The sequence below is a fragment of the Cyprinus carpio genome, chromosome A8 (genome assembly GCF_018340385.1).
Source record: "Cyprinus carpio isolate SPL01 chromosome A8, ASM1834038v1, whole genome shotgun sequence".
In the NCBI taxonomy this organism is placed as follows: Eukaryota; Metazoa; Chordata; class Actinopteri; order Cypriniformes; family Cyprinidae; genus Cyprinus; species Cyprinus carpio.
Window position 1 is genome coordinate 16,820,729 of NC_056579.1, and position 24,776 is coordinate 16,845,504.

The window sequence follows — 24,776 nt, forward strand, 5'->3', positions numbered from 1 at the left end:
CAATCATTATTATATTAACTGCAAGTAAAGTATTTTAAAAATGTATTTAATAATTATTTTGTTTTAAGATGCTACAAGTGCACATTCAATACACTTCTTTTTCACAAGGATTTTGGAAAGCAAGCCTGTATTAATCTGTTTTTCTTTCGCAGATGAATGGCCACAAGGGCGGTGTGACTCCCACAAAGATGAACACATGGGACAAAAGCACCAACTCAGCCAACCGCATAGATTTGTCAGCAGTATAATGGCTTCTGGTCCAAAGAGAGCAAGAGGACAGCCGCATAGCATTTCTTGTAGAACATGCCTTTCTATATCGCATTTTAAATGGACTCCACATGATGAAATGTCTACAGACACTTGCAGCTAATTGTAGAATAGTTAACTCAAAACACAAAGTCCTCTGATGTCATTTCCTCCTGCTGATTATCTCTCTAACACAAACATAGGATGAAGACACACGGCCCATTGTTGGGATGACTTTTTAATCGTTTGCTAATAATGTGGTCTGCTAAGGAATCTGAATTCAAGTAAACACACTAACTCTCACAGACAGGAGACTCTCCAGAGTTACAGTACCTGTACTGTAACAGTGTTTGCTTGCTTTGAATTTTTTTGGACAACACACTAGACCAGTGCTACATTTGGACCATGGCCATCTATTAAACAGAGGAATCATCAAGTACAAGTCTGGAGTGTCTCAACTTTAATGAGAACACTTCTTTGCAACCAACCTGAGTGAAGTAGCAGCTTCTATTAATCCCTGTCCATCTGCCCATCAGCTATGGCTTTAAATTAGACCTGGAAGAGAAGTACAAACTCTGGAGTTCTTCCTCATTATTGTGACGTTTTTCTCTTTTTTAATCTAGCATTGTAAATGGCACTTGTTTTTAACCAAATAGGGTTTTTTTTCCTTTTACTTTTTTTTTTTTTTTTTTTTTTTTTTTTTTTTTTACAGGAGGTAAATGAAATATTTATGGTCAACCTCAGAGGGTCATTTATAATATTGCACAACTTTATAATGTTGTTGTTGTGTGTGTGTGCGTGTGTGCGTGTGCGTGTGTGCGTGTGCGTGTGTGTGTGTGTGTGTGTGTGTGTGTGTGTGTGTGTGTGTGAAGGACTGATACTTTTTAAAAGGGATGCGGATGAGATGCTGATTAATAATGTTTTTGGTAATTAACAAATGATGTTAATAAATACTAATATTAATTATTAAAATACAATATGAAACAAACACATTCAGTTTCATACTACAATAGATATAGCTTTGTTGTGTGATATAAATAGTTTGATGCTGTTGAGAAGGTCAGGACCTCTGAAGTGGGACAGGCCATACAAACATTTGCTGTATTTCATGCTAGATTAATTTCATGCTAGATAATAGCTTATTTAATAATTCCTAGAACAATAAACATGGGACTTGTGTCTCTTTAAAATAGTGCCTGAATACCTAACTCTACCCTATTCATGCACAGTGCCAAATAGTTTTCATAATGTCATGATATGTGTCATTATGCATCATTTCGTAAAGGTAAACACTTTTGTGATGTACATAGCACAGAACTGATGCTAAACGCCTTAAAACCAGTGTGTGACACAAACGGCCTTACAAGTGTCTGTAATTGTGCCGTAGCTGATGTATTTATTGGTACCAAAACAGGTCAGTGTATTATGTGTGACCATTTATATCTTTAAATTATTGTCGTCGTTATGTTCCATCAAGACTTTGATACTGCTTGAAAGATCTTCTTTTACAGTATCATAACACTGTTGTTATCAACATTATAGCTTAATCAGCTATGTGTAGTTTATGAGTGAATGTCTAAATGTTCATGCTCTCCACCAAGAACAAACTACAGAAGGTACTTTGTTTTTGTACCAAATGTTCAAGAGAGTTTCTCCCAAATGAACATTTAAAGGCCAAGTGCACTTCTTGTCCGATTGTTATTTAATATTTGAACATGTTAATGCAGTGTCTTTCAATCAAGGTACATTCACTATATTTGTGTCTTTAACCCATTCATGTGATGTTTTTCTTATTATAATGCTGACGTTATTATCAGCAGGAACATGGAGTGATAGTATAAGACATTTTTAGATTACACATGCTTCAGAAGTATTAAATAGCGCGGTATGATCTCAGAAGACACACACACAAATGGCCATAGCAGAGTTCTGAGATTATGCTGTGAAATATAAAGTGACTTTTACAGAGGAAGTGCCGTAGCGCTACAAATTCCAGCAAAGAGTGTTGTTCTTAAGTGTATAATGTGAGAAATCTTTCTGTGAAGTTTTTGATTCTGTTTTCCTGATTTATTCTGTTCTAATGCAAAATAATTTTTCACAGTCTGCTTTTATGCATAATAAAAACTTTTATTTAAGTCTAAAAACTGTACTGTGATATGACATACATAAGTTGTACATATTTATAAGTCCTGTCTCTTTAATAAGAGATCTGATTATTAAGACAGACCTTTTCTGTTTAAATATAAGGGTAGATCTGCAGAATTGATTTAATAAGCCAAACTATTTACAAACTGCAGAAATCTATTGCCACAGATTCACTATAGGTTCCGTCACTGTTCTTTTCAAACATCATTTTCATGATGTGAATTCCTAACAAACCCTCCCTGTAATGCTGACTGCTTATTCACCTAGAGGACAGAGATATGTGATGGGTATTGATGAGCTTATTAAATGTGTTTTCTGTGTTTGTTGAACGGGACCCTCTTTCTGAGTCCCTCATTAGGGTTTACTGTGAAGAAGGATTTCCTGTGGACAGTGAGGCATTAAAAACCATACCCATGCTGAATGTCTTCACATGTAAAATAAAAATTGACAACGTTTTTATTGTCTTTGCCATCTATTATATTTTTAATGAAAGCCATTATGCCATGCACAGGTGTGTTTTGAATAAAGTTCTCTCTTTAGACTTTGTTCATTGCTGCATTTTTTGAGTTTAAATTTACCATTTTGTCTTAAAAACATTAACTTTTCCTTCTAATTGACTTTGTGAGAATTCAACAATATAAATTCAGTAAGCTATAGAGATGATTTCCAGAGTTTTTAAATTTGAAGTGTTTTTGTCGCAGAAATTCTTTGTGTTTTATGTCTAACAACCTCTGTTGTCACCTGAGGAGGATGATGGTGAACATGTATGATAGTGATTTAACCCCTGTTCATTATATCAATAAAACGTTTGGGATGAAATATTATTACAATTTACAATAATAGCCTATATTTTAAAATGTTCTTTTGTTCCAATGATGGCAAAGCTGAATTTTCAGCATCATTACTCCACTCTCAAGTGTCTCATGATCCTACAGAAATCATTCTAATATTCTGATTTCGTGCTCAAGAAACATTTCTTTCTTTGTATCAATGTCTTGCTTAATTTTTATAAAACTTACTGACCCCAAGCATTTAAATGGTAGTGTATCTAATACGTTAAATGAACAGTGTTACAACACCCATAGAACTCGACATGGTAAGCAAATGAGTGAAGAAAGAAACAGACCGCAGACAGTAGAATGAAAAACAAACAGAAAGGCTGAACTGAACATTAGTCTCATTATGGTTTATACTTTTTTTTTGCCAAGACAGCACTGGAGAGAATGACGCTTGTTCTGCAGGAAGTGTCATCATGGCTCAATGTGATGTCCAAAAGAGAAGACAATGACCAGGACTCTTTAATGTGATTTACTGTAAAACAACATGGAAAATAGTTCTTGATCCTGAAGTGGATCATTTGGGAATGCCACCTCTTTTTAATAAACTCCTTATGGACTAAATTTCCTGTTACATGGATGGGGAAACGGTGCCATCAATCCAAGTCCAATTAAAACAAAATGGTAGAGAGAGAGAGAGACAATTAAAAACTAAATTTGTAACAAGTGATATCTCACAAATCTAAGGATTGTCTGACCTGTCATTTAAATAGTCTTTAGCAACTCCTATGTCTTAATAGCCTACATCTTTTTATATTAATAATACACTTGATAACTTTTTATTGGCTAGTAGCTAAATTTTAATTAATCAAAAGTTCATGTACAATCTCTGACTTGCTACCAAAGAGTTCTGGTGGTGCACTGAAAATCTTTATTTTTAATGTGATTAGTGTGTACGAGTGTAATAGTGCAATTTTATCACATGAGGGCAATGTTGTCATCTCTTGACAGTCTAAACTACGTCATGAAAAGAAGAAAAAACTGCATCTAGACTCGTGCTTCAGTACGCTTTTTATGTAATATGAGTTCGTTATTTAGTATCAATTAAGAGCAGCTTGCTAATGTTAGATTTATATAGTCTTCTGACTTTATCTTACTCTGTGGTGTTAATGTGAAACTTTCTAAACGGCAGACAGACAATATAATTTAACATAAGTATTGGCAGGTTATGTAACATTTGTTATCATGTACACAAACACACATCCATCTATCCATAAATAAATAAATAAATAAATACACACATACATACATAAATGCATACATAAATTGGGTTTTGTTTGTTGATTTTAATAGAAAATATTTGGTTAATTATTCATTAACTTTACTCTTTTTAATCTGTAATTTATTATTTATGTTGATGGTGTTAATGTACATCATGATATTTATAATAATGAATAATTGTTATTAAATTTGTATCACTGTTATTATTGTTGAAAACTTTTTTTGCGTCTTAATGTTTTAGAGCAAATTGTCAAACCCAAGTTTTGATTGGCTGTTTAAGTAAGAGTTAAAAAAAGCGAAAAGAACGTAATACTTTTATTTAGCAAGGATGCATTAAATTGGCAGGCTATAAAGTGACAGTTATTTAAACTAGGCCTATCTGTTCATCAAAGAATCTTGAAAAGTACCTAGGTTCCTACCGAAATATTAAGCAGCAAAAGCTGTTTTCAATATTGATAATAATAATAATAAATGTTTCTTGAGCATCAAATCAGAATGATTTCCGAAGGATCATGTAACTCTGAAGACTGGAGTAATGATGCAGAAATTCAGTTTTGTCATCACAGGAATAAATTACATTCTTAAAATATATTAAAATAGAAAATAAATATTTAAAATTGTATTACATTTGTAAAATATTACTGTTTTTACTGTATGTTTGATTAAACATGTAGCCTCGTTGAGCACAAGAGACTTTTTCCAAAAAATAATAATAATAATAAAAATGTAATTATTCTCAACGTCAGCCCCGGCTCCTTGGCATACGCATGCGCACATCAAGCCGCTAGTGCACCGACAGAGCAGTAGTGCGCATGCGTGAAATGCACACGCACGGTTCAAGCTTTGTTTGGAAAGTGACGACCAAAACAGTGCAGTAAAGCACTCTAAACCCGATGCGTCACGACCGACTCTGTTTTTGACAGTTTCCCAATTTAACTTAGTATACTTCTGTACGCCTGGGGACATACTTTTGAACAAAGGTGTTTTAACATAGTACGATCAAGATGACAGTGACTTTGTTTTTATCAACAAGTAGGTAGCGAATACCGATCATGACCGAAGTGTCAGCTTGTTTGGGTGCAGAGCAGCGGATGGGAAGCGACAGACGGGTCGCACACACGGATGCCTCACACCCCGATCTCACCCGCGGATTTACGGAGCAGTTTTAATCTCTATACGCGATGGAAAGCGTTGGAAAATACGAGTTCAGCAGGAAGGACTTGATAGGACACGGCGCTTTTGCTGTAGTGTTCAAAGGAAGACATAAACAGGTAACGCTAAGATGTGCATTTCGTAATGCTGGTGCCTTTTGAGCTGTATCCTGTGGCTTTTTTTATGTGTGAATAATTACTCAACACGAATGCCATAACGCAAATCGATGTCTTCATTCACAGAAACATGATTTTGAAGTGGCGGTGAAATGCATTAACAAGAAAAACCTCGCCAAATCACAAACGCTCCTAGGAAAAGAAATCAGGATATTAAAGGTTAGTTTCCTAGTGACACTCTGGGTGCGCACAGGTTTGCTTGCTATACGTGTTTTTTATTTAATTTAATTTATTTATTAATTAAATATCCTCAGAAAAATAGTAAACATGCGCTTCTCGCTTTTTGAAAGGCTTCTGCATGTGCCAAAACAACGATTAGCTATTGATATAAACAGTGTAAATGGTTTAGTTAATATCATAACCTCTGTACGCTAATGTAGTGAATGTGTGTTTTCGCAGGAGCTGAAACATGAGAACATTGTCAGTTTACTAGACTTTCAGGTATGTACTAATTATATGCTGTAACTCGGACGAATTTAAGTTTGTTGTTCGCGGTAGATGTGTAAGCCAACTGTATTATTTTAAGTGGTTTCTATTCTATTAAAACAGAGCTTTTAACATGTTGCCAAAGATATTTATAGCTGGAATATGGCATGGCTCGGTGTTTATATTATGGGTGTAGTTCACGTCATCTGATTGGTTAAACGTTAAGCCCCGCCTCTGACGTCACGCTCTGTTTACATGTTATCAGCATTTTTAGCCATGGTGAATAGATGTAGTCTATATATGACTCATCATGAGTAATGATTCCATGTTGCATTCTCTTGCATCAGAATCAGTCAAATCATCATCTGCCATCTCTCTGATTTCAAGCTAGACTCCATGAGAGAGAGAGAAAATTGATCACTGTAGATATCTCTTGTGGCTAAAGTACTAAAAATAAACAGGCAAGACACAATGGCAGCCATGACAGATGTCTGTGTGTCTGTTGAAGTAAACACCTGACACCTGTGCATGCATTAGCCAGTACCTGGCAACCCAGGACTCCCTTTTAACTGCCTGTCCCTATCATTTGCATACAGAACAGACGTTGTCTGATGTAGGATACCCTTATCAATGTATCTTAATGAATAGAGGACAGGACTCCAGGCAGTCAGGCTGATCTAGTGACAGGTGGTTGTCTCAGGTGTGGAGAGATTAAGAAACAAAACACAGTGTTACAGCTTCAATCCTGTGGTATTGTGCCCTTGATCAAGTGGAACAGGTTTACTTCAGATTGTTTGTGCTGTTAAAATACCAGAAGACTAGAAAAAAGTATAGTGAATTTTAATTAATCACATTAAATAACTAATTATTCTAAATTATTATAGTTTATCCACATTTCCAACATATGAATGTGTTGTTAAATTATTGAAATATTAACTTAAAATCTCAGGGGGTGCTTTAAGTAAATATATTATAGGTCATAAGGGTTCGGCTTACACAAAAGTTTGGAAATCTCAGATCTAAATTAAGGTACAAGTAAATTGTTAATGAAATGTGTATTTTTTTAAATGTATATTTAGTGTAACAGCATTACTCTACTACACAAGGCATCTAGTTTTAAATGGTAACTTTTCACTGAATTGCATTTGAATGAACCACACTGCATAGTTAGTCAAACCACATTATCCTTAGAGAATGACCTGACAGTGAACGCACACTAATAATTCGTGCTCACTCCATCATGCTTCAATTACTGTTAGAACCGACACAGGTGCATTTGATACTATTCAAGCCTGCAGTTACAGGACTACCCCCTATAACTGGATCCAGGATCCGTCTAATTTACATCTGGCCAGCACTTAAAGTATTTGTCATGGGTTTGTCCACCAGGGTCGATCCGCTGCTCAGCAGACAGCTGCCAAGCAGTGGGTTCACCTGACAGAACAATGTGAACAGGTGGCTGGCTGCTGTCCTGCATGAAAGCTGAACAGTAGCACAAGAAATGACACTTATGCTCAGTGAAACCCATCCCACACTCATGGAAACCTTTAACTTTATTCGTTAAGCTTTATGTTGTTTTAGTCTTTTGTTGTTGTGAAAGTCCTTTGTCTTGTATGCTAATGGATCATAATGTTTTGACAGTCATCTCCAGGGCCTTGTAAATATGTCTAGAGAAGATAATTTAAGTGTATTTTGCCCTGTGTGTGGTCTATAGCCTTAGTCAGGGCTTTACTAGTTTACTTTGCATTACTGCTTGATGGCCTGGTTTCATTTCTCACGGGTTCAGCACACACACACACACACACACACACACACACACACACACACACACACAAACAGGAAGCTTAACATTAAGCCTTTATCCACAAAAATTGTGACGCACTTATAAAATTAGCTGTTACACAGCTTTGAAGTCATACAGGGTTGTTATCTTTTATGAACCAATTTTTTTTTGTTGCTCATGTAATTTGCTATTTAAACACACATGCTCACTAAAGCATGCTGCTCCCAGCAGTCTGTCACGCCGGCTGGCTGCTTATCTGTATGTCAGTCAGCTGTGGGTAATGACACCTCCTGCTTCTGTCCTGACTGCGGTAACACGCAGAGCCTGCATGGAAATTGGCCAAATGGGACTTTTGTTGCACAACAAGTGGGCCATGTAAATGCCTCATTCAGACTGGTCACCATGGCACTTGGCCTGTGTGCAGACATATTGATCTGCACCATTAAACCTTTCAGGAGCAGAATTTGTTCAGTAAAATTCATAGACATGAAGGTGTAACAACCCACCTAGAATACACTTTCGGTTTGATTATGCAGGCTAGAAGTCAAAGGGCATTTTGAGATGGTTTCCTCTTGTGACTACTGCCCTTTAAGAGTCTTTCAAAATTCTTGATTTTGTCAGCAAAAAGCATTTTGTTGCACTGTGTGCATTTATTTTGTGCACTGATTAGCATAAAAGTATAATATAGTCTAGATGGAAACATCTTTAAAACTTGCTTGGTATACGAACGGTGGTTTGAAATGCTGCCAAATATATATTATTATTAAATGAACATAGTAGGACATCCACACGATTAATTAATAATAATAATAATAATAATAATAATTATAATGGTGATAATATTTATTATAATTATTTATATGAATTTCATTATTATTAATTATTTGTAATTGTTTTGAATAAGTATAATATTCATTTTAAAATTAATATTATAATTAGTCATTTTTTTTGTTATTACTTAATACTCATTTTAAATTTATATTATATTTATTTTTTAAAGTTTATTGTTATTTATAGAATTTTTATAATTAATTTATCATTAGTAATAGTAGTTGTAGTAATAATAATAATAATTATATTTTTTTTTTTACTTTACAAATGAAATACAGCAGCATTTGAAATATAATTTTTTTTAATTATTCTTATTTTTAGCTTTGAAAACAACTTAAAAAAAAAACTACAACTCTGTTATTTCCTCCTGTGCATTCCATTTTCCCTGCACTAAAATCTAAATAATAATAATAAAATAAATAACTTAACACCTGAAAGAGTGCATAAAATATAACCTGTTGTGAAATGCAAGCACACATTGTGATTTGTATTGCATGTGAGCTCACACTGTGATAACAGACTATTCATAGAAAACTTAGGTAATTGTAGGCTTTGTATGAAGAGTCAGTGTGACTCACTGGCATCTGTTGTGGGTCCAGCCCAAGGTCTGTCCTGATCTAGACAGTCAAGATTTCCTGCCATGGCTGTCGAATAGCTTGTTACTGGGTCTTTTTTTTCATGTAAATGTTTAATAATGCGTCACATGTCTCTGTCTGCAGGAGATACTGGGATGTGTCTATCTTGTCATGGAGGTGAGTCCAGATGCCATGCTGCACCTCTCACACACCCACTGTAAACCTCAAAATAGACCTGGTGTTAAGTAGAGAGAAAAAAATCAAAGGTCAAGTTTCACCTCCCCTTGCAGAATGTCTTATATGCTAAGCTTAATTCACACTTGTCTGTTATTATTGTCAGTATAAAGACATTTGAAGCCCTGGTGTTATTGTGATTACTCTTTCTTTTGATGAGAGTTTGTTTTGTGTTGACGTGCACTTACAGTGTTTGTCTGTCTCCTCTTGCAGTACTGCAATGGAGGAGACCTAGCCGAGTATTTACACTGTAAGTACACAAGCCTCATTTCAGCATGTCATCTGTACTTCACCATTATATGTGCCACTGATTATTACAAATTAGGCAGTTGTTGTTACAGATTAGTAAATGGATAATCGTACAAGTGAGGTGTCTAATTTCTCCATGTTGTTATACCTGCTTGGTCTATTTCTGTAGACATATTTTAGCACAGTTTTTATGTAGAATCTTGGAGCAGCACAGAGGCTTCATAACACAACAAAGATTTGAACATGTATGCAGTTGTTGACAAATTGAGATGCATCAAGAATTAAAATACTTGCATATACTATTTATTTATTTATTTTATTTAATGGTTGATATTAATACTTTATATTATTTTACCTACATAAATAAAAATGTAAATATTAAAAACTAAAACCTGCTAAGTTTAGGCATCACAACATTATAATGTACATTATGAAAAATGGATATTAAGTTTTAGATTTGATGAAGATTACATTAAACAGTGTTACTAATCAGTTTTAGTTGATTTTTGGTTTTTATATATTTCTAGATAGTAAAGTGCTTCAACTTTACTTCAATTTTGAAGTTGTGCAGAAGTAAACATTTCAATTTTAGTGCTTCAATCAGCTAATTTCAGTTTTATCTTATTTCAGTTATTCACCAAGGCAAAAATCTAATATTTACATTTTATTTCAGCTTTATTTAATTGAACATTTTTTTAATAGTTTTAATTAATGATAATAACCATGCTCCATATATTGTGCATCCATATCCTTTTTAGGATAAAACTATGCAGTGTTTATTCATCAAAATCTTGTATATTCACCAAAGGATGATGCATCTTAAAGGTTATATAATAAAGATTGATTGTTGTCAACAGAATTTTGTTTCTCAAAGTTTGAAGCCTTGAACTTGCTTTGGTCTTGGACTCTTAAAACTGCACAGACATATTTACCAAATATCAATAACAACTTGCCTGATCTTTCCTGAGAAAGATAATTCAGGATCTCTGAGAAAAGCTTCTTTCACACATGTGCGGCCACAAATAGAGCCCCTTTGGAAGTGGTCTCATCCGCACTCACACTTCTTCAGGGTTAAAATACACTTTCATCTAGCCATAAAGCTTCCAGCATGCCTATATTTACCATGTGTGCATTGACCTTTCTATTTTGAGCTGTCAGACTTGTAGCATTGTAAGGTCTCATGCCAGCCTCGTCAGGGGTCATGTTTGCCTTCACCCGCTCACCTCTTGCCACAGACTCACTGGCACAGAACCAAGATCCCCTGCTGAAACTCAAGCCCCAGCCTGACCTCATCCATCTGTCAGTCTGTTATCTGCCCTGTCCTGCAGTGGAAAAACACGGGGGCTAAAAATAAGACTTCATGAAACCAGCATGTTTGGGGGGATGCTTGGGGCTTGGGTTTTTGCAGGTGGACACCAGCCAGACTTTTTAACTAACTCTTATTATAAAAACTTATATAAAAACCCAAAGTAAAAACCCACATCATAAAAATAATCCATAAAAATAATACCTAAACCCCATAGTTTTCTCCATAGCTAAAGGCTCTCTGAGCGAGGACACAATCCGTGTGTTGCTGCAGCAGTTGGCGGGAGCCATGAGTGTTTTAAGGAGTAAAGGCATCATCCACCGTGACCTAAAGCCCCAAAACATTCTCCTTTCATACAGCACAGGGCGCAGGTCCAACCCCAACAACATCTGCATCAAACTGGGTGAGTGTTCCGGGTCAAAGTACACCGTTATGAGCTCTTTGCTAAAGGAAACACAAAGACTGGTCATGGATCTGTGTGTACTGATTTTGAGGCTACGAGAGTGAGTTATCAGTTTTGGCACTGGTGGTTTTGGTGTTTTTGTTCTTGTGCTATGACTGTGGTTTGTTTTAGGTCTTGACGACATTGGTCTGTTTGCTCTTGAGTGTTTTGTAGACACAGTGTGTCACTACACAGCTGTGTAAAGTCAAATATCTAAAAGACACTTTCTGTTAACATTTGTGCACCATCTTTCACAAGTGCTCAAATTTAGTCCTTAGCACCATACATTGATTTTTCTCTCTCTCCAGCTGATTTTGGCTTTGCACGGTATCTGCAGGGAAACACAATGGCTGCTACACTCTGTGGTTCTCCAATGTACATGGTGAGTGTTTGACTTCATGTTCTATAATATCCAAATGTTCAGGAAAATAGGGCTGCGTGACTTGGGGGGGGGGGGGGGGATCTAATTGCAATTTCAACTTAAAATGTGATTAAAAAACAAAGAATTAATAAAAGTAAATATTTGTATCATTTTATTAAGGTATTGAGATTCTTATTATTACTAAATTAAATTATTAAACAAAATGTGTTGTAACATTTTAATGAAAAGTAAAAAAAAAAAACTCTGAGACACTGAAAACACCAGGTCATGAGCTTCACTCTAAAACACACAGGACATGTATTTATAGAATTAATTTGCAGAAAATGTACAGTATATGTCATAATTAAGTACTGATTTTATTTGTCAAAATAAAATAACCTAGTATTAGATATTTAAACTAACTCTGTGACTTACTCCAGATATTCTTGAGTGACTAGAGCAAAGTACTGACACTGCTACTTGTCTTGCTCATTATTACAGGCTCCTGAGGTCATCATGTCACAGAATTATGATGCCAAAGCTGACCTGTGGAGTGTAGGGACCATCATCTACCAGTGCTTGACTGGCAAAGCCCCATTTCAGGTCAGTAATACACACACTAGCAAAAACAGACTTGATGTTTGACCCGGAGAGAGAAAGCATCTTTTATCCTTTAACCTGATACATTCACACTCAAATCTCTTTCTTTCATTTTTGGATGGTTCTGTGGCTTTAAATTCTCTGCTATATGTTCTTGGACTTCCCATTTAAATGTTAGGGAATGATTTAATGGGAAAGTTTAGCCAAAATTAAAATCCTTGTGATCATGTCTCTGGAACAGACCAGAATTTAAGTTTTTATTTTTTCATGGAAGAAAGTTGTAAAGATTTAAAATGGCATGAGGGTCAGTAAATGATGACATTTTTTCATTTTTCTGTGAAGAATTACTACAGATTCAGTATGAGGTATAAGTAATGTATTTTAGGTCTAATATTTTGCACAAGCACTTAATGTTTTAAAAATCAGTTTTTGTCATTTATGGTCGAGGCTGCATTTATTTGATTTAAAATAAAGTAAAGCAGTAATATTGTATAATATTACAATTTAAAATAACTGCTTTAAAATTTTATATTTTACTTAATATATTTTATGTATTTCAATGTATTTTAAAATGAACAGTAATTTAGTCCTGTGATGGATGCAACATTTATTTTTATTATCAATGTTGAAAACTGCCTAATATTTTCGTTCAAAACAGCATTTATTAAAAAAATATATATATATATTTGTAAAAATATAACAGTTCCTTTTGATCAATTTAATGCATTCTTGCTGAATAAGTATTGATAAGTATAGTATCGATTTTTTTTTTTTTTTTTTTTTTTTTTTTTTTTTTTTTTACAAACATTTGAATGGTAGCGTATTATTATCAAGGAAAAAAGCTAGCAATGTCACCGAGTGTTCATTTCTACTGCGTCAGTCCTGAACGTTCTGGAATGATTTAATTGCAAAAGCTCAACTGGCTGGCACCCTCGGGTATTTATGCCTTGCAGAGTGTGAAACACGATTGTGACATCTCACTGATAAACAAAACACGGCTTTGCAACTAAACACACCCTCTGATTTACTAACAAACATTCACACCTATCCATACACACTTGCCCACTCACATGGGTGGCATCTCTGTGGGTTTACTACTAGAACAGGAAGTTCTTCTTTTTTCTGCGTGATGATCATATTGCAAAATATGCATGTTCGTGTTGTTTGTTGCTGCAATACTGAATATTGCCACAGGGTGGTCATTACTTTATTATAATTCATAATAGAATCCTGAAAAGTTGACATGCATGCCAACAAGTATTATTGGGATCCTTCAAGCTAAGCCAGGTGCTGCTGTTAGTAGGGCTGATTTGTGGGTGACCTCTGGTCATACAGCTTCCAGAGTCCAGATGGCTAACATGTGAACCCCGTCTGATCACACAGTCACAACAACATCTATTTATGGGTTCATATTTTTAGCGTTTTTAAAGAGTTGAAGAGTTAAAGAGTTGGTAATAGAAACTCCTGACAGTCCTGTAACACAATGTCAGTCTGTAAATGGGACAAGATGGTTCGTTGAGTTCATTTAGAAGACAGATCAGTCATCTCTGTCCTAACCATCGTGTTTACTTCCTTCAAGGAAATATTGCTTTAAGGGCTTGTTCCTGCAGCCATTAGAAAGCCTTTATGATTTGTAGAAACAGACCCTGAAGTGTAAGATTTAACCTGAGACCTGGAATAATGTGTTTACATCCCAAACAGCCAGAGTTTGCGAAAATTTATGAAGTTAAGCCATGTAATAAACTGCTCACCACAAACTATAATTCAGTATCAACTGTAAGTCTAAAAATATGTATTATCTTTGCCAGGCAGTGCAGCATAAACCAACAATATTAAACTAGATTTGAGTGGTATTTGATCTTGCAAACCCGCTGTCATTATGCTAAAGTGTTTCTGGAGACCCATTACAGCATTGCTGTGTGGTTGCTAGGGTGGTCTTGGTGTGGTTGCTTACTAGCCCTAGTCAAAAAATATTTTGATTTAGGGTTTTTTGCCCATTTTATCATCCAGAAAAATTGTTCAGATGAACTTTAAGTAATTTAAGTAAATCTCAAATTCTTCCTCTATCTAAAATCTTTTTCCAGGCAAGTACTCCTCAGGAACTGCGGCAGTTCTATGAAAGAAACCGGAGCCTGAGCCCCAGGTAAGTGACCCTGAGGACTGTATGCTAGTCATCTATCAACATGATCCAGTTTAGTTTGGGCACTGCAGGTGCAAAGGTCCCTGGTGTACATTATCGTTCAAAAGTTTGGGCTTTGTACATTTTTTTTTAAAGAGATGAATATGTTTGTTCAGATGATGCATTAAATTGATCAAAAGTGACAGTAAAGATATTTATTATGTTACAAAAGATTTATATTTCAAATAAATGCTGTTCTTTTCATGAACTTTGTTCATGAAAGAATACTGAAAAAAATTTATCTCAGTTGCCACAAAACGGCACAACTGTTTTTGAGCAGCAAATCAGCATATTAGAATGATTTTTGAAGGATCATGTGACACTGAAGGCTGAATGACGGCTGGAAATTCAGCTTTGGCATCACAGGAATAAATTATATATGAATATATATTCAAATCTAAAGTAATTTTAAATTGTAATAATATTTCAGAATATTACTATTTTTTTATATTAAATAAATGCTGCCATGGTGAGCATAGGAAACATGCAAAAAGATTACAAATCATACCATCCAAGCCTTTAAACCGTAGTGTATGCGACCACAGACAATATTTATTAATGTTGTGAATGTAAGGTTTATTTGATAGTCACCCCCACAGGATGGTGCAGTAGAACCGATTTCTTCTTCTCTCTTTCATCTTTCATTCCTTTCCATCATTCATGGTCAAGTTTTATTTATTTATATATACTGTTGCAACATTTACATTCATGAGTATCACTTTTATACTTACTGTACACTGTGAAGTACAGTGTAACTCTGGCAGCTCACAGAGCCCTTGCACAACAGTATAAACATGCACACGTACCTGTGTAGGTTGTGATACCATCCTGTCAGGGTCTAACTCAGATGCTTTTCCCAGTATTCCACGGGAAACCTCCAGTCACCTCAGGAACCTGCTACTTGGGTTGCTGCAGAGGAACCACGGGGAACGCATGGACTTCGGTCAGTGGACACACATGCACAATCACACACTTGACTTTACAACACTGAGACTTGATTATAATAAAGTGATTATTGTCTATTCTAGATGAATTTTTCCACCATCCGTTCCTGGAGTCCAGTACCTCCATGAAGAAATGTAAGATTGTGATGTACATGACTTGTTTATGTTTATGCTAATCTGCTATAGCTTTGGTTACAGTAACATTTCAGTGTGTTCATTATTTTCTTAGCTTCTCCAGTGCCCATGCCCACCTATCCCAGCTCCGCCTCTGGGAGCTCCAGCAGTGGTTCTTCAACCTCTCGCCTCACTCCTACTCAGGTAACATAATAAGAGCACATGATACATGAATTTTATGCTCTCTTTCTATTCATCAAAGAATCATTTTGAACAGTAGTTTATATATGAAGTTTTTTCTTGACAGTCTGAAACTGAAGCTCCTAGGCCCCTCCCTCAAACGAACCCTACACCATCTCCAGGTTCCCTGCTCAAAGACTCATGTTCCTCAGAGTCTGATGAGTTCGTAATGGTGCCGGCTCAGTTCACCAGTAAGATGAGCCGTCACACTCATTAACCTACTGTGGATTATGTAATAGACAAAACCACTTTATTTGCACAAATACAAAATCTCAATCTGATAACTCTTGCAGGTGAACTCGTCAGTGCAGGAGGGCAGGACTGTCTGATGCGAAGCGGGTAAGTGGGTTTACATTTTTCCCATACTGTAAGTGTTAAAGTGACACAGCCCACACACATAGCGTATATAGTTACATGTGGCACGCTCTTCAACTGTAGCCTGCACATTTATGCAACACAAATGCGCAGAAGCATTTTGTTTCTGCACTTAATATAAAGGTTTGCATGCTTGCCAGCGTGTCATGTGTCGTGAATATTCATTTCAAAGCTGTCAGTTGACCTTTTGACCTGCTGACCATTTTTATGGTCCTGTGAAGAGGGCTGTTCATGGGTTGATTTGTGTGAAGAAAGAGGGAATGCCGGTCGTGATAGCAAAAATTGCTTTCCTTTCCACTACAAGTTTTCAAATACATACATACAGTTTTTTTTTAACATCTGTGTCTGTCAACTTATGCATTTATGACCTAGTTAAGAGACTAAGATGCACGTTTGTACACGTTTGAGGTCAGTAAGATTTTTTAAAGTCTCTTATGGTCATCAAGGCTGCATTTATCAGATCAAAAATACAGTAAAACAATAATATTATGAAATAATATTGCCATTTAAAAAAGTTTTCTATTTTAATATTTTTTTTAATGTTATTTACTGAGTCTGAAGGACTCTTTTGCAAATCCATATGAATCAAGATCATTTTTACAAACTCTTATCACATTAATTACAAATAGCTGGAAAGATCATGAAAATCAGCGTTAATGTTAACTAAAATTGCTATTAAAAGTTAGATAATTTAATTTAATCTGAAATAAAATATAAATTTGAGATGAAAAATTTTATTTGACTTGAACTAAACTTAAACTTAAATTTATTAAATTTATTTTTTTAAGTTTAAATTGAAGTACTAAAATTGCTAAAGCTAGAACTGTATTTAAAATGACTTAATTTACTCCTGTGATGGCAAAGTGAGCATCAGAGATTTCTTTCAGAAACATTAAGAAATCTTACAAACCCAAACTTTTAAACAGTAGTGTATATTAAACAGCTGGATAGTTTAAGCATAACTGTGTACATGTATGTGTACTTTTTCTAGAAGCTCACTGCCAGGTGTGGGTCAGACACCATCATCCTCCCCATCTGTCAGAGCCTCTCCAAGCCCTTCCAGGTACCATGTATGTTTTAGTATGGAGATTAGAATTTAATACTGTAGAGACTGTAAAAACACTTTCTTTCTCTCTCTCTCTGAAGGCAAACAGCTCGTAATAAACAATAGGCTTTGTTTGCAAGTGTGAAGTGAGAGACAGCTGAGTTAACGTGACCGGAGAATGCGTGAATTCTAGAGATGAAAGTATTTCACAGATCACTAGGGAACAAATGTATGTCAATCATTCACCCCCTCTCTCTCTCTCTTTCTCCCTCTCTAGGCCTCTGGAGTCATGTGCCAGTAGTTACGCTCAGTCTGTGCCTGTTCCAGTGCCGACGCAAAAACACAACTACCAGAAGATGGAGCAGAACCTACAAGTGTCGGACAGGTTGGGTTTATTGATTTATTTATTTTTCGCTCTCTCTGACATGAATTAGGTACATAAATGCATACTGCACTTGTGATTCCCTTATGCATCAACACATGAGATCTGTTTCTCTAATTTCAGGACAGCAGGACCTGTACAACGCTGCTGCTCAAATGGGTTTCCAACATGTGGGAGAACCAGGGCTTCTCCAGAATCAGGAGGATCCAGACCGTATCTACCATCCCCACAGGGTAAAGAAACCGGCTCACTGCAGAGCTGTGTGCTGATCTGCATACTTCACTAATAGAGGAAGAGACTCTAACTGCAGTTTTAGTAGGAAGATGAAAATAACAGAAATCATTTGCAAATCCATCTGAATCAAAACATTTTTTTGAAAAACCTTAAAACATTCATTACAAACATCTGGAAAGGTCATGGAAATCAGTGTTATTTTTGTTAACTACACTGGTGTATATATATATATATATATATATATATATATATATATATATATATATATATATATATATATATATATATATATAAAACCCAGATGGAAAGTCATTGGTCAAAGATGAGGAGGCTGTGTGTTTTTTGTAGGTCATGTGGAGAGTGCTGACGTGTTGTTTATACCTTTTTTTCAGTGGGAAATGTTCCTGAAACACACAGTCAGCCTAAACCTGTTGGCAGTAGGACAGGGTTGCATGCTGCAGGTAAAATACCCTGTTTCACTGCATATCGGTTTAATTTTTAATGTCTTGCTGTTCCAAATTTCCAACTGTCTCTCTTTGTCTCTCAGATGTGTGTAAACAGCCTGGTCAGGTCTCTCCTCTCTTCACTGATATCACAGCCATGGACAAAAACCAAACCCACAGACTCAGGGATCATCGGCACAATCCAGAATCCGTAGTGCACAGAGTGAGTAACCATTGTATAGCATTACATGACATACATAGACACAAAAAAAAAACAGCTCCACTTCCATAGTGAAGAGGAAGTCAGGAGATTTAGCACAGAGCTACAGTATGTATAATACATGATTACTTCATTTAAAATGCATTCATCTGAAAAATTAATATTTTGATTGTCAAATTAATGTTTTATTTAGTGAGGATGCAATAAATTGATCAAAAGAGACAGTAAAGATTTATAACGTTACAAAAAAAATCATTTTTTAAATGAATTTTATTCTTTGTGAACATTCTATTTGTCATGTTTTCAACATTGATAACAACAAAAAATACACAAAAATATCAACAACCACAACTGTTTTCAACATTGATAATAATAAAAAAGATATATCTTGAGCACCAACTCAGCAAATTAGAATGATTTCTGAAGCATCATGTGACACTGCAGACTGGAGTAATGGCTGCTGAAAACTCAGGAATAAATTACATTTGAAACTAAAATAGAACAGTTATTTTGAATTGTATATTGAATTGTATTGTATATAATTGTAATAATATTTTACAATATTATTGTTTTTTTACTGTATTTTTGCAGCCTTGGTAAGCATAAGAAGCTTCTTTCAAAACATTACAAAAATTTCTGCACATTAGTGTAATTTGCATTTGGTCAGAATTACACTTTTATTGGAAACAAACTTGCTATTTAAGTGACTACTCTTCATTTCAGTGGGATCTGTATCGGCGGCCCATCTCCGGTCAAACTCCAAGTACAGCGCTGGTTCAGAGAGGCCTGGTCACCCGAAACAAAACCATGTCTGACCTAAAAGATCTGGCACTGTGTCCGGCTACAGGGCCCCGTGTGCCACTTCTCAGGCCAGCAGAAAGAAGGGACACGGTCAAAAGGTATTAGTCAACTTGGCTTTAGCTCAGGGTGAAGAAAGCTTTTGACGCAATAATGATGATAATTTATATTTTTTAATCAGCACTGGAATCACTGCTGTGATATGATTGCTATTAGATGAGTTTGTTCCCTAGAGCTGTGTTTATGGGTCATTTGTGTTGTTGTAGGTCATTAAGTACCGGCCGTCTCTCAGATAAGCTGCTGAAGGCTGTGTTTGGACATCAGTTTGACAGCGGCAGCTGCGAGAGCTTAAATTCAGAGAAACCCATGGACACAACAGGTGTGAGCTCAACTCTGACAGTGATGTTAGCCATTGCGGTTTTCCACCAAAATGAATCCTTGATGGTTTAACGTTTAAAAATCAGTTAACCTGGAATTTTTTTTTTTACATGTAATTTAAATCTTTATCACAATTATTCTACAAAATAATTGCAATTACATTTTTTTTTTCCAAATCATGCAGCCCTATCACTGAGCTTTTCCCAGGGTTCCCATAGTTGTTATAATCTATTCATTGATGCTCGGGATACAAAAGGAAATTCATCTGAGCTGTCATCTTAAAAGAAGCAAATCATCTGGCATTTTAAAATGCCATCAGGCACTGTCCTCAGTGTGTAGCTTCTGTTAAAAATGCAATTTTGTCCTAATCTCTCTAGCACCCCCTGGTGGCAGTGATCGCACAGAGCAGGGCTCAGGCAGTCCTGCTGGAGTTGTGTTCATTCTGGGCTCTCCTGAATATGGACACACACCTCCTCATGCCACTCGACCTAGACGCTTCTCAGGTGACACTTACATTATTTTACTTAATGAGACTGAAACACAAGTATTGTATTTCCATGTTACAGTATCTGTTACACTCACAATGCATCTTCAATTCACTTAATTTGCTGTTGAAGTGGGCACCCTCAGCCCAACAAGCCCTGGCTGGACCTATGGTCATGTGCACGAAGCTTACAGCTCGCCTGACAGTCTGCGCTATGGTTACACAGATGCCATAGCAACAAACCTATGTGAGGGTGTGGCCTTTGTGCCACCTGAACTGCCAGAGGAGACGCTTATGGAGGTAAAATAATTGGGCTATACATTATGCATGAAGGATACAGTCATTCAGACAGTCAGCCAGGAAGTTGTCATATTAAAATAAACCCACAAAGGTTGATCAAGATGGTCTTGTGTCATTCTGAAGTGGTTTATTTTGTGATAATAATAACTGACTGACTGTATATTATCCTGATTTTTATGTAACTGCTTACCAAATAAATTAATATTATTGGTTAAATAATTTTATCATTTAGACTAAATAATTGTATTTTGTGAGAAGATAACACAAGAGTGATACGAGAGACGTTACATTAGCCCAAATATGTAGTTAAAAATAAATAAATAAATTGGTGGGGCCAATTATAGTTATTGGGTTATGTTTTTTTTATGTTTTTGGAATTAGAGGAAAATACAGTAAAACTCATTTAAAAAATACAGTAAAACATTTAACATTAGGAAACATTTTTACAGTTTAGAGTAACTGTTTTCTATTTTGAAAGATTTTAAAATTTATTCCTGTGATGCAAAGCTGAATTTTCAGCATCATTACTCCAGTCTTCAGTGTCACATGATCCTTCAGAACTCATTCTAATATGCAGATTTGGTCAAGAAACATTTTTTATAATTATCATATATTTTGTAAACAGTTGTGCTGCTTAAAGGGGTCATATGATGCTTTTTTTAAAGATTATTATTTGGAGTAACAGAATATGTTGACATACTTTAATGTTCAAAAAACACATTATTTTAACACTATTTTAACGGAGCAGACTGCACTTGAGGCGGGGCATAGAGGACCTACAATAAACGTTTTTGAGAGAGGCGGGGCATAGAGGACCTACAATAATGTACAATATTTGAAATAAAAATTTCAAATAAAAAAGTAAAAGTTTACTTTACTTTCACTTTTGATCAATTTAATGCATTGTTACTGAATTAAAGTATTAATTTCTGAATATGCTGGAGAGCTGGGTTTTTTATTGTTATTATTGTGGCACCTGGTATGATGTGTTGTGATTAGGATTGTTTCATCGATTATTTCAAGATTTGATGTCCTGCACTTCTTCACCACAGGAGGGGCATACAGACTTGCTGAGCCAGCTGCGCTTTATTCTAGCCTTTTCCCACTGCATCACAGAGATCGCTGGAACAAAGGACAGTGGGATTGAAAGGAATATTGCACTTGATGCTTCATTCTTAGAGCAGAGCGTGGTGGCTGACCAGGTCAGCCTGCTGAGCCGTGAGTGGAGGTGAGATACAACTCAGTACATGCGTGTTTTATGTGTGATATCTTCAATATTAAGTCATGTACACTGTGAGTGATGTGCACATGTGTATGTAGCTCTGCAGAGCAGCTGGTCCTCTATATGAAGTGTGCTGAGCTGCTGTCCTCCGCGCTTCACACAGCGATGGCTGGGATCAAAGAAGCCAAACTCTACCCATCAGGATCTGTTAAACAAGGTTAGTCATAGAAAGTTCAAAAGATCAGCCTTTCTATAAAATAGAAATCTTTTGTACCATTGTAAATGTCTTCACTGTTGCATTTGATCAAAAACTGCATATACTGTAATTAAGACATTCATTCTGTGTTATGTTGTGTTTGTGTTGCACTTGCAGTAGTACGTAAGCTGAACGAGATGTATAAGAAGAGTGTGAACTCCTGCCGCTCTCTCACTGAGAAACTCCAGCTCTTCTTCAGCAGCAAACAAAGACTGATGGACCGCATCAACAGCATTACTGCCGAGAGACTCATCTATACACACACCATTCACATGGTATGAACATAAACGCATTATGTTTCTTATAATACAAGGAGAACCATATCAGTATCATATCACTAATAAAAAGTATGAATTGCATTCTTTTCTTATGTGATCAGGTACAGACGGCCGCACTGGACGAGATGTTTCATCACGGAGAAGCCTCTGTAGAGCGATACCATAAGGCCTTACTGCTGATGGAGGGCCTTTCCTTAATTATTACAGACACTGCAGATCTAAACAGCATCAACAAATGTAAGTATGACACGCGTTCAAAAGTTTGGGGTCAGTGAGGTTTTTTTTAAAGAAATGAAAACTTTAGCAAATATGCATTAAATTGATCAAAAGTGACAGGAAAGACATAAGAAAAATAAGAAATGTTAATATAATAATAATAAAAAATGTTTCTTAAGCATCAATTCATCATATTAGACTGAAGGAGTGACACTGAAGACTGGAGTAATGATGCTTTTCAGTAACAGGAATACATTACCTTTTAAAATATGTTAAAATACAAAACAAGTATTTTAATTTGTAGTAATATTCTCATCTCTGATGTATGTTTTGTTTGTCTGATCTATAGGTAGACAGTGTATTGAGCGACGGCTCTCCTCCCTCCAGCCCGAAGGATGTGTGTGAAGAAACCAACAACAACTACATCTCATTTCATCCCAGTTGCCATTTGAAATTCTGTAAAAGGAAAAACTCATGCTCACTCATTAAAAATTTCATACTTGGCTTCCAAAGCCATAAAAGGTGAGAAAATACTTTTTCATAATAGACAAAGATGAAATCTCTATTGATATACAGTATGTGTATAAACAGAAGCAACATCTATGACTTAAACATCTATTTTATTTACTGTCAAAGAATATTGAGTGAAACGGAATCAGGATGGCATCATTGGTTGAACAGATGTCATGTTTAAATGCTTTGACCTCTGAATCTACACCAATGCATGATGGCACTTATTAAGAGATGAATATAATCTTAGTACTGCAATGTTAAAGCCAGTGTTGGAGTCTGAACTGGTAACAGCTTGGATGGTTTTCATTCAGTCGTTCTAAAACATGCCCGTTGCATTAGTCTCATGAAGTTACATGGAATGATCCTGTTTTTAATGGACTTATTCTGCATGTTTTGTGCATGGTTCTGAGGAAATGATAGTTATCTGCTGTATTTGAAGGGAATTCATAATAATGAATTCTGTAGCAGCCAAAGCGTTGTTGAAAGAGCAGCCGGCGGTGGATGTGTAGTATTCAGTGTTACAGTACATCTGCGTGACTCTGATGTGGCAATTGACCAAAACTGTGGCAAACCTTTGTTGACATACTGATAAAGACTGTCGGTTTCATATGTTGTCATATGAAGATGGAAAAAATACTTGAGATTTGTATTATATTAACTATCATACTGAAAGTCATATGTGTGTGTGTGTGTGTGTGAAACAGTGAAGCACTTTATAAACCCATTTGCCTTCTGGATGTCTGAAAAGAACCACTGCAGACTCAGAGACGAGCCTAATGGCTCATTTCGAGTTAATTAACACATGAAAGTCAGAGGATATGCAATACAAAGACAGTCAAATGCAAAAGACAGTCAGTATCTTGTGTGTAGCATTTTATATTTATCTGTTTTAGCTGTCAGTCTGAAAATGATGTTTTAGTTTTCAGTTTGCTTTAGAATCTATTGCAAGTAAAGGACTTTTGCACAGTTTGCTGGGATGACTTATTCTTTGGTTTTTGTAGTGATTTGATAGTGCCTTAAATGAACTAGCTGGTATAATCTCACTGGACATAATCTAAAACTTGCAATCTGTTATACTTCCGGCATTTTTATATCATATTCATTCATTACTTGCACTATTTATGCATTTTCCAATGGTGATAACTTTTTTTTTTTTTTACCCTATTTGATAAGTTTCATATCAAGGTGTTTTTAGGGCATTTAGTCAGAATTGTGTGTGGTAGAATGATTGTGATAGATGCACACAAACATTTTAAAATAACGGTGATGTTAAATTGAGGACAATTAAATATTTTGTATATGTTGTTATTGCAGTATTTATTGCAGTATGATGTGTTTTCTGGTATTTTTGTCTTTTTATTTCCTGTTGCAAAGCCAAAATCAAAAATATGTGCAGAATGCATGTGGTTTGGGGGTGTGTAACTGAATAAATTTCACTTTCATATTTACACTGTGTATGTTGATTCATTTCAAATTATACTCCGTGAAGTCTTGTCTTTAAACAGAGTTGTGAGGCCTAGAATTAACTCAAAATTAAGAAAATATTATTTCCTGGTCAATTATGCTGGAAAT

The 24,776-nt window shown here is 35.6% G+C and overlaps 2 protein-coding genes across 3 annotated transcripts in view; both read left to right on the top strand.

Annotated features, from left to right (window-relative positions):
- The window catches only part of LOC109094951 (adhesion G-protein coupled receptor D1-like), a 51,496-nt gene extending 48,566 nt beyond the window's left edge, over positions 1–2,930 (top strand). The window contains exon 26 of the mRNA XM_042763039.1: positions 153–2,930. Within this exon, the coding sequence (XP_042618973.1) occupies positions 153–248 (96 nt within the window). The 3' untranslated portion in view covers positions 249–2,930. The remainder of the gene's footprint in view (positions 1–152) is intronic.
- A 2,339-nt stretch (positions 2,931–5,269) lies between these two features.
- LOC109057379 (serine/threonine-protein kinase ULK1-like) lies at positions 5,270–24,652 on the top strand. Of its 2 annotated transcripts, XM_019074611.2 has the most exons (28): positions 5,270–5,719; positions 5,843–5,935; positions 6,176–6,217; positions 9,536–9,568; positions 9,839–9,875; positions 11,410–11,583; positions 11,931–12,004; positions 12,485–12,586; positions 14,668–14,726; positions 15,623–15,705; positions 15,791–15,841; positions 15,936–16,024; positions 16,128–16,251; positions 16,354–16,399; positions 17,427–17,498; positions 17,758–17,865; positions 17,986–18,095; positions 18,489–18,557; positions 18,644–18,762; positions 19,483–19,658; positions 19,824–19,936; positions 20,313–20,438; positions 20,553–20,719; positions 21,772–21,947; positions 22,040–22,158; positions 22,315–22,472; positions 22,577–22,712; positions 23,041–24,652. In XM_019074611.2, exons 1-28 carry the CDS (start codon positions 5,630–5,632, stop codon positions 23,094–23,096), a joined length of 2,802 nt encoding a protein of 933 aa, XP_018930156.1. In that variant the 5' UTR covers positions 5,270–5,629; the 3' UTR covers positions 23,097–24,652. The 2 variants fall into 2 exon arrangements, with proteins under 2 accessions (XP_018930156.1, XP_042618476.1); XM_042762542.1 differs by lacking the exon at positions 17,427–17,498.
- Positions 24,653–24,776: the final 124 nt, after the last annotated feature.

Excerpts from the sequence above, each read along its gene's own strand:
- LOC109057379 (XM_019074611.2), top strand. The coding sequence starts at position 5,630 with ATGGAAAGCGTTGGAAAATACGAGTTCAGCAGGAAGGACTTGATAGGA. Across the intron at positions 18,096-18,488 it reads GTATCTACCATCCCCACAGG|TGGGAAATGTTCCTGAAACA; the intron begins GTAAAGAAACCG and ends CCTTTTTTTCAG. Across the intron at positions 22,473-22,576 it reads ATACACACACCATTCACATG|GTACAGACGGCCGCACTGGA; the intron begins GTATGAACATAA and ends TTATGTGATCAG.